The 10,202-nt window shown below is 34.5% G+C and overlaps 1 protein-coding gene across 1 annotated transcript; it reads right to left on the bottom strand.

Annotated features, from left to right (window-relative positions):
• On the bottom strand, window positions 1-9,208 carry LOC114418336 (proline-, glutamic acid- and leucine-rich protein 1-like). The gene is made up of 13 exons (XM_028383631.1): window positions 8,832-9,208; window positions 8,623-8,739; window positions 7,683-7,747; window positions 6,023-6,128; window positions 5,476-5,547; window positions 4,337-4,396; window positions 3,753-3,882; window positions 3,482-3,675; window positions 3,195-3,379; window positions 2,733-2,860; window positions 2,342-2,625; window positions 1,534-1,777; window positions 1-1,182 (listed from the first exon to the last, which is right to left on the bottom strand). The coding sequence occupies exons 1-13, from the start codon at window positions 9,096-9,098 to the stop codon at window positions 383-385; spliced, it is 2,652 nt and encodes an 883-aa protein (XP_028239432.1). The 5' UTR covers window positions 9,099-9,208; the 3' UTR covers window positions 1-382.
• Between the last annotated feature and the right edge of the window lie 994 nt (window positions 9,209-10,202).

Below are 10,202 nucleotides of genomic sequence, written 5' to 3'. Positions count from 1 at the left end.
GGCTCCTCTTGCAGGGAGATGATAAATCGTTTTGATTCGAGTCTTAAGTTCAGTGGCTTTCATCATTGACAAAGACCTGCGCCAAGGCAATGATCAGTAGCTGATCCGAAAAGATGATTTGTGACTGAGACAAGGCCCAGACTCCTATGGGAGGCAGCGGTGGGAAATTTTCCACAATGAGCGAAAGCCAGACGAAGAATGACTATATGAAGCTTGAATATCATTTCCAAAACTACTTGACTATCATTTTCATTTTTTTGAAAACAAAGTCAAAGCTTCAAATGTTTAATTTAGGGAAGACAGATAGAAAAAAGAGAATAAAATTGAACTACAAGTGTTCCTTATGCTTCTATGGATAAAAATAAATTACAAAATCTCCCCTTTATTCAGTATCAGAATCTGGGTCTCCATCCACAATATCAGGAAAATCATCTTCATCCGCCAGTGCCTTATCATGTTCCAATTGAAAAGCAAATTCCTCAAAAATATTAGAGCCTGAGGTTCTATGCCATAAACTACTACTCGGAGAAGAGAATTTGAAGTCTTTATTAACCGAGCTTCCATGTCTTGATTCCATATGACTGGCTTCATTATGAGGAATGGAGTTGTCTGAAACAATCTTCTCAGACACTTTATCATCAGCTACATCACCGCGAGTTTCAACCACGGGGATGTTTGTGGTGCAAGAAACAGTTTCTTGAAATTGCACCACAGATTCTCCTGGTTGATCTGACTTGAAATTGGTTTCATCCTCAACAGTTTTCATCTCAACATCTGCACAAGTGGCAGTCTCAGACACCATCTCAATCCTCTCCTGTATATTGGTGTCGGAAGATACATGCACGAAAAGCACTTCAGGATCACTAGCTCTGCAAGCTTCAGAAGGCTCCTGGGTGTATTTTGTATTTTTATCCAATGATTCACCAACTTCATTGTCATTTTCAAGCCATCTTGCACACAGATCATCATCATAGTCAGGAGGAACTTGCGGTAAGCCATATGGCGTATTGTGGCTCCAACCAAAATATCCATGTTGGAGATTACTATGAGCTTCACCAAAGGAACTGTTATTTGCATAGGCATAATCTACCATTGGAAGTGCCCTAGGATGTATAAGCACCTCCAAGGTTAACAGAGCATGGGCACAGAACTCAGCTAGTTTTGTTCCAGTTTGTTGCCTCCCTGCAAACAAGGATTCCATGTTGTTCAAGCAAGCAGGAAGAAGGATAAAAATAAAATTTCATGAAATTGTAGGTACATACAAGGAAGATTTACATGTTCATCAGACAGTCATATCAGGAACCTAAAATGCTATTTTTATTTGATCATTCTATATTCAATAATAATAAAAATAAATATGGGAAGTGGATATTTATAATGACAGGAATTTTATAAATATACCTTGTGTACAAGATCCTCCCTATTACTAAATCCTTTCAGATACATATATCAATGAACATCTAACAAATTACCAATACTAATACCAAAATAAATAAGAACAAAAGAAATTCAAAATGATATATAGAGAAGTACCTCTACGGAAAAGTTCAAGACCCTGGGCTAAATATGGAGGTCGTACCCGAGCAAATGAAAGTAAAGATACCAATAAAGCACGCAATGCAGCAAGCTGCAACTCTGTGGTAGTTGCAGCAGGTTCCTTTTGTTGAAACACACTTCTTTCTTCACTAACTGATCCTTCCTTAAAAGAGTCCATTGCTGTGACTAACAAGAGGCTATCAACTTTTGATCTCCATGGTTCAGATTTTAAAGCACCAGCCTGTGAAAAATTATTGAAAATTCATACAGTTCCCTTAAAATTGAGAAGAAAATTGAGATCTCAAGGATCACTTTTGTGTCCCCTTAAACTTGAGAAGACAATTTCAAGGATGGATTTTAAGTGAAAATTTCATCCCTAAATGTTTCAGGTCAATATTAAGGAAGATACTGAACTTATTCCACAGGTACAAAACAAAAGACTGTTGTATGCACTTCAATATTTTATCCCATTTAAAACAGAACATCTTTTCCTCGTTTTTTATTTTTGTTATGTCATTTTGCCTAACATATATAAAGGAAAATATTAGGATAGCCATTGTGTTAGGATTCTTATTATGCTTGGTGTAACTGCACTAGGTTTATGATAATCATATAACAGGCCATTGTTTGCATCACAATTATTCAGTCACATTACTTAAAAGATATTTCCTTTATCCCTTTCCATCCATCCTACAATTTTAACACAAACTATGAACAAGAATAGCCATTTAAGGTACGGAAAGGTTGATGAAGAAACAAACACCTTTAGTTATTTTACATTAAAGATACTAAGATACATACATACCACAGTAATAAGAGATTCCAATGTCTCAAGTGCAGCAATCCTCAGAGAAACTGGAGTCAATGGACGATTCTTGGGAACTTCCACACTCAAACCACCTTCACCATGCTCTTGAAGAGAACCAGTTGTACTGCTGTGCTTCCGTTTTCTATGAATTGGCAGTAGCAGTGCTCCAGCAGAAGCATTTGAATTTGAACCATTTAATATGCCACTATTCTTATGCTCAATAATACTTAAATCAGCAAAAGCATTGTTTATAACTTCCTGTGCAAGGTATAAAGCCATTCCTGTTCAAGAGGACTAATTAAAAAGTGACACTAAGTATGGTCAAATTAAATACAGCTTAATCACGGTCAAATTAAATACAGCTTAATCACGCTCAAATTTTATGTACCAACACCCATGGTTATGAGCAAATTCCTTGTGACTGAATAGACCTTAATCCTTAATTCTGGCAGTTTACATGTCTTGAAGTACTTTGTAATGATACGTACAATATAGGCAGCATGTGGTAATAGTTGACTGCAATACAAATATTGGCAATAAGTAGAATTCTTCACTCTTGCAAAAATATAATTACATGAAAGATATATCAGAGGAAAAAACTTGGAAGTCATGCTTAGAAACAGGACCAGAGCACCATAACAGTGCAGGATAGCTCTTGGATGATAAAATACACATTATAACAGAGATCATCATTAATGGCATTAAAATAAAAAGACAAACACACTATTCTAAAATGTCAAGGTTTCAAGAATTTTACATTTAATTAACAAAGCTCTCAACCTCATTTCTTTTTTTCTGTTTAGCCTATTTTTTTTTTAAGGGAGACAGAAAGGCTATCATGTAGTCATACCTGCCCATGGCCTTTATGATAGCCGTAAGCAATTCCAAGCTACTCAAGTGCAAAACTGGAAGTTCTGAACAAATGTTCTCTTGCTGCTTGGCAGTCATGAATGGCAATGACATTTGTGGCAAAGAGCCATTTACCATCAGAATTCTCTCAACAAAGCCCAATAACAGGCGAACAGGCACATTTACCTAACATTGTCATATTGCATTTTGTCATTGTTTTCCCAAACTAAGAATACACAAAACTAACAATCAATTGTAGGAACACAAATTGGATAAACTAAACAGTACCTTAACAGGATATGAATTTTTAAGCAACAGACAGCAGCCAAACATAAGTCTAGAGGCATTAGACATCAGTGATTGCTCAGATGTTTTTGATGCCTTGTTAAGAACTTCTTCTGCCAATATATAGCCTCCTAATGGTGGTGGAGGATGTTTTCCTGGCAAAACCAACAGCCTAGTAACCTCATTACGCAGGGTTTCTGCAACACATGGAAAAAGATGATCACAAACTGCTTTTAATAGAGGCTGTTGTGAAACAGATAATACCAATATCTACCTTCTTCTAGACCATGAAAGGCTAAATTTAATTGATCATTTATTAACACCAAAATTTTCTGCATCATCACAGACCAGCTTTCTTCATCTCCTTTTGATTTTGGAAGCAGTGTGAGGCAATGTGCGAGTTTCTAGATGTACCCAAGCAGATAACAGAACACATCAAATTAAGACCATGTGGGTATTTTTTTAAAATTTATCAGAACATTTCCATACAAAAACTGAGAATTCAACATTAAGGACCAGGCATACTGCTAAACAAGAAAAAAAAATAGAATAAAAAATTCATAAATGGTGCTCCCAGTATGATGAATATTGACTAAGCAAACTGTGGCAGCAGGTAGAATTGTTTTTCCTTGTTTGGAAGTTGTATAAAAAAAGGAATGGAAAATATAAATTTACAATTACAAAATGATCCCTTCTGAAAAAATGTATAAAACAAAATAAAAAGTAAAATTATTTTTTAAGCAAAATGTGGCTGCTACAGACATACAGAGGCAGACAAACAGTCCCTTTCCATCTGTTCTACCAACTATCCAAGCATACCCTAGAGAGAAGCTCTTTGAAATTTGATGAACACATTACCTTTGACATATCTAGACTGCATCCTCCAGACAAAAGTTTTAAAGCAATAGCAGATTCAACCTGCATAAATTTAAAGCACTCATCAAAATGTGAATGCAGCACCAGGGGAGCTTGAATAGTTTCCTCAACATTTTCCCTCATAGAAGCAACAAACATAATTGGTAACAACCACATGCAAACATGTTGTCATGTTCATTATCTTTCAATCATGCAGAGATAGAGAAACACCAAAGAGAACTGACTAGAATAAGAAAATCACTGTCAATACAAGTGCATATGCAGATACAATCTACAAAAGCATCAACATCCCAATTATGTAAATCTTAGATGCATCCCTTGTATGTTTGATGACTCATTTTTAAGATTACTAAAGTAAATATAAAGAAATACGGCTTTACTATCTTTTTAATCCTTAAACTTTTCAGAATTTCTGTCTTAAGTCCCTTAACTTTTTCATTCTAATTTTAGTCCCTTAACTTTTTTTCCGTGGTTACTTTTAGTCCTTTAAAAGAAAAGAGTTAAGGGACTAAAAGTAAGGACAAAAAAAGTTTAAGGACTAAAAACAGATAAAATAAGTTCAGGGGCTAAAAACAAAAATTCTTAAAAGTTTAAGGACTAAAAAGACAATAACCCAAAAATACATTAGGAAAATAAAACCTGGTTAGAACAATTTAATAAACATAATTATATCCTAAGTATTTGTTTTATTAAAAAAAAAAGAATTGTATTGAGAAAGAGAGGAGAAATACTGACGATAAAAATAATCCTCTACAGCTAAAAAATGCAAAGAGAAGAACATAAATTAAGAGCATGAAGCATGTAGCACAACATGCCGATCTCTCTGAATATATCTACAGTGTCAGCATGTCAATATTTGCCAGCCTAATGATAAATAATGTCACAGTTTACACACACAATCACCATCAATCTAGGAGCAAAAGGAACATAGTATAAGTCAAAAAATGAAAGATAATGGTGAAATTAAAAGAAAAGGAACATATCAAAATTACCATTTGAGTTTGAAGTTTTGCTCTGGTAAAACAAGTATTAAAGCAGGTAGTAGACTTCTAAGAAAAAAAAAGTTCTAATCATGCATGCAGAAATTAAGGACTTGCAAAAAGGGAAGGAGAGAAGCTTACACTATCATAATGATTACGAATAGAAAATGGGAATGAAGTTATTATGGTACATAACAAATGAACTGCAGCATCCTGCATACACCACAATTCAAATAATAAAAAAGTTGTAAGCAAACAAAGCATATAATTTCCGTCCAAGGAAATGGCATATGAGAATTGACAAATAAAAGTGTCTAGTGTCAAGAGCACACAAAGAATATCTTATATTTAAAGATTTGTCTGCAACACTGCATTCAGAAAAAACTTTTTGTCTTCCACATTTGCTAAGTTTAATTTAACACAAGACATTTTCATCTCTTAGTGTATACCTATGCATGAGTATGAGAGAGAGGTTTTGAGGAAACTGTTGCATGCATGCTTACAATAGTTTAGTTATTCTTTCTGATTACATTATTTTCATTATGTGATGAACTAAATGATTCTGTCCATCAACATATACTGTATATTGATAATGTTTCACAAATAATGATATCAAATGCAATTCTATGATATGCCCAAACCAACTTCAACCCAAGAATTTCTCCCTTGATTATTATTAAGCACTTACCCATATTGCCTCTGAGTTCTCATCATTCAAGATCTTCAAAGTAGGCTGAACAACTTTCACAGCACAGGAAGATGAATCTTTCTTGATCTTAGGATATCCACCTAACCTATTTTGCAACAGAGAGTTAGTACAGGTAGCTGCAAGCTATTTTAATGAAGACAGATTCACCAGGCCTAAGATAATGGCTCCAAGATTGTACTAATTAGATTCAAAATGAATAGTAATAAGTGAAAAAAATATTCCACAGAATAAATATTGGAAATATTTAAACATTAAGACCAAATGCATGTCTATATTAATTTTGTTTCTATAGAGGTTCTGGGAGCTATATTTAATCAGAAATTTAGTAAGCAGTTAATTAGATGGAATGTCAAATTTAAGCAACTTGAAAGAACCAACCATTGTTCTCAAACTTGCAAGTTAACTTTTAAACTTGACCAAGCTTAAGAGTTTAGGTTCACAAATCATGCCACCTTGCTAACAAACTCAAACAGTCAGACTTGAACAAACTCAGCTTGACTCCATTAGGATCAGATAAACTCAGTCAATCAAACTAGTGATTCCACAGTCAAGTTTACAAGTTTGCATGAGGAGCTGAAACAGCTCAAAAATGCCCAAAATGGGACCATTTAGTTAGGTCCTCTCTGTTTTTTTGGTTCTATTATGCATTTGCTTCCCTATTCATGACACCTCTAATTTGCCTCTTTCATGATGACCATAATTCTGTAACTTAAAGATTCCTTTGGACCAGTCTCCATTGACACCGATTGTTCCTCCAGCAAACCTCCAAGCTGCACAATGTTCACTTGCGGGCGGGCAAGGTGTAGCTATGATAACCACCTGCAAACTGCAACCCCTTCAAATCAATAACGAGCAGTCAAGCACAACCCCAGCAAAGATGCAAATTTGCAACAACCACTCGCTTGGTTGCCCACCTGCAAATCAGCAACCCTTGCAATATGGCATGAGGGCTGTAATACTTGTGATCTGTGAATGTGATATGCAACTGCTTGTTTGCTCACTTGCTTGGTATCAACAAGGTAGCAACTACCTCTGGCCTCTAACTGGTTGCTTGACTACAATTCTGAAACTGAAATTGTGAACAAGGTTCCCTCTGCCCTCTACATGAACAAGGTGCCTTTGTTCCCTTTTTTTCTTTCTGGACTTGCAGTATTTGTTGAGAATTGAGAACTGAGATCACTCTGAAAGTGTGAACTGTGATAAATGATATCCCCAGTTTGTTTAGTTTATAATTTACAAAATGTGATAAGTATAACGGCAAGTTTCACATTGGTTGTTGAGGGCCTAACACAACCCTATGAACCCTCCCTTTTTACATTGAGTATAATTTAAGGTATTATATTTAATTTAGATACTATGATTAATTTTTGAAATAGTTTTTTAATTAAGTAAACTCTTGTAAATTTATGAGTCAAGTTTATGAACCCTCCAAGTGTTTAGGCAGACTCAAGTTTGACAACCTTGACCTCATCCTATTGATTATAGAGTATAATGCATACACAGAATAGTAAATTAATTACGGGCAATGTATGTGGCAACCACACAACAGCTTGCAGACAAACAGAGAGAGAAAGAGAAATTTATAGCAAGGGATTCAATTAATAGGAAACTCTTTTGGTGGGAAAAGAAATACTCTAACCTTGCAAATAAATCAGACATCGAAGCACAAGCAGCTACCCTCACTAAATGAGAATCTGAAGGTGACTGTTTTAAATAAAGATCAAGTAACACATTACAATTGTGCATAACAAAAGTAAAATTTTTGCAGAGATTTGACAAAAGATGCATATAAACAAGAGCATCTATGTTTGAGTGCACGTGTACTTTAAAATATTCAAATGTGAAGTCCAAGACGAAAGATAAAGACATCGTATCAGATAAATGATGTTTAACATTAATCAGTAACATATCATGTAGAAAAAAAAATAGGGTCCTTATCATCCAACACAAGAAAGGAAGCTTCACGAACTCAAGAATGCCTTACAGAAAGAATAAGCACATTTGGTAATCCCAAAAGGCATCAGCCAAAGATAGATAGCTGATTTACAAATTACTGGCGGAATGCCTTTAATCTGTAAAGGCAAACCTATAGATTTTCTTAAACAACAAATTGAATAGTACCATATCATGAAATTCAAAATGGTATGGATTAGATTAAGCCTTCTTTCAAGTACTAGCACTGGCTTACATGTTGTGCAGGATAACATACAAAATATAACAGGTAGAAAGTATCAATTTTTTTTTAGATCCAGGATTGGACCCAGGGATATCCCCATAGCCAAAAGCCGTGGGACTACTTCCCCGAGAAGTATAGCACCAGTTAAGGGGCAACTCCTCTAACCACAGATGCTGCTCTATTTGCATAACAAGGGATCGAAATTCGAACCCCGTCACATGCTTAAAAGACCCAAGCTACTAGCCACCACTAGTGAGCATCACTCAGGTCTAAATTCATCAACTAGACAACTACCCTAAACAACAGCATATCTACATTGAACACCACTTCATATCCCCAAAAACAGAAAATTCCAGATAGCAAAAGAACCATCCACATGCATATCAAAAGAACAACTCGGTACCTGTAGAAAAAACAGCAACTTTTGGAACCACACAGAGTAAGATTCTAGGAAACGCTCAGAGCTGCACTCTTCACAAGTAACCCCCAACAGGGAGATACCCGCCCAGCATTTATCTGGCTACAAAAGAAAAAACGCACCCATCTCAACAAAAAAAATATCACTAAAAACAATAAGAAAAGTGAAAAAGTTGCGTTTTTTTTTTTTGTTACCATGGTGGTAGAAAGGAGGGAGTAAATGAGGTTGAGCCAGGAAGCGAGTGCGGATTTCCATGCTGCGATGAGTTTGGGGCGCGTGGAATCTGCGAAAGACTCGGAGAGAAGAGAGTGCGTTTTGATCAACGAAACGACCTTGGAGAGTTCTGAAGGGTTCGAAAAAGGGCGTTTCTCGTCCGGGAGGTGGTCTCTGATGAGGGTTTGAAGCAAGCGGGGTTTGAATGCAACGTCGTACATGTTCCCAAAGTGGTCGAAGGCCGCCATTGGAACCCTGCAACCTCGGAGTGTGCTGCTGCGGCGGCGCGAAAACGAAGTGAACTGGGAAAGGAAAATAAAATCTTATGCTTAATTTCTAACGAGTCGGGTCGGGATGAAGTTGGTCAAATCAAGTTTATTCTTTCTTAACATGTTGGGTCAATCGGGTTGGTTGGCACTCATCATTATTATTTCAATAAATATTCAATTTAATTCTTAAATTTGTTAAATGTTAATAGTTAAATGTCTGAAAAATGAGAAAAGAAAGAAAAAGATAAAAAAGAAAAAGACTAGTTGTCAAAAGAAATACAGAAAAAGAAAAATTAGTAAAAATTTAATCTTGTATGTGACATTTTAATCTCATTGATTTCGTATTATATATGACAACACTCTTTTTTATGATCGATAAATTCAAAGGTGTCGTTAGATACTTTTGTTTGAATTAATGAGAAAAGTAAGATAATTTAATCTTTCTTATATATTCAGAAACAAATTTTTAATTTTATATCTTTTAAGAATCTAATTATGTGCGTTTGATAAATTCAATGATGAAATTAGGTATTTAAGGGTGTTTTGTTTTACCTAATTGTTAGAATGTTATTTAGAAACGTACTTGGTTACATTTTCATATTTTTTTTAAAATTAAATAATAAAAAAGTAAAAAAAAAAAAAAAGTTATGTGTTTGAGAATAATTATTTATATTTTCATGGAAATATCACTTCGTATTCCTATTTATGAGAATTAAAGTATATAAAATATATGACAAAAAAGTTATAACATTCTCAAAAATCAACCATATACTTATGAATAATTTTTCGAAACATACAACAAACATAAGAATACATTCTCACATTTACATTCTAGAAATGAACTTTTAATTTGTGGAATAAATACACTTTAAGGAATACGCTCTAAGGGGATGTTTGTCATGAATCACATTACCATAAATATTATGATTAAGAAAGTTATTTTTTATATATTTAAATATATATTTGGTTAGATTTTCGTATTCTTTGGTTATCTTTTAAATTTTAAAATAATTTAAAAAAAGGAAATCGCTTACTTTATTTCCATGAGAATATCATTTTATTTTGATTCTCATGCGAATAAAA

Source organism: Glycine soja, chromosome 7 (assembly GCF_004193775.1).
Source record: "Glycine soja cultivar W05 chromosome 7, ASM419377v2, whole genome shotgun sequence".
In the NCBI taxonomy this organism is placed as follows: Eukaryota; Viridiplantae; Streptophyta; class Magnoliopsida; order Fabales; family Fabaceae; genus Glycine; species Glycine soja.
Note: the sequence above shows the minus strand (reverse complement) of the source record. Positions and strands in the feature narration are given on the sequence as shown.

Coding starts and splice junctions, on each gene's coding strand:
- LOC114418336 (XM_028383631.1), bottom strand. CDS start 9,098: ATGGCGGCCTTCGACCACTTTGGGAACATGTACGACGTTGCATTCAAA. Junction 5,548..6,022: donor AGAACTCAGAGGCAATATGG/GTAAGTGCTTAA, acceptor TGGTGTATGCAG/GATGCTGCAGTTCATTTGTT. Junction 1,778..2,341: donor TGGAATCTCTTATTACTGTG/GTATGTATGTAT, acceptor AATTTTTCACAG/GCTGGTGCTTTAAAATCTGA.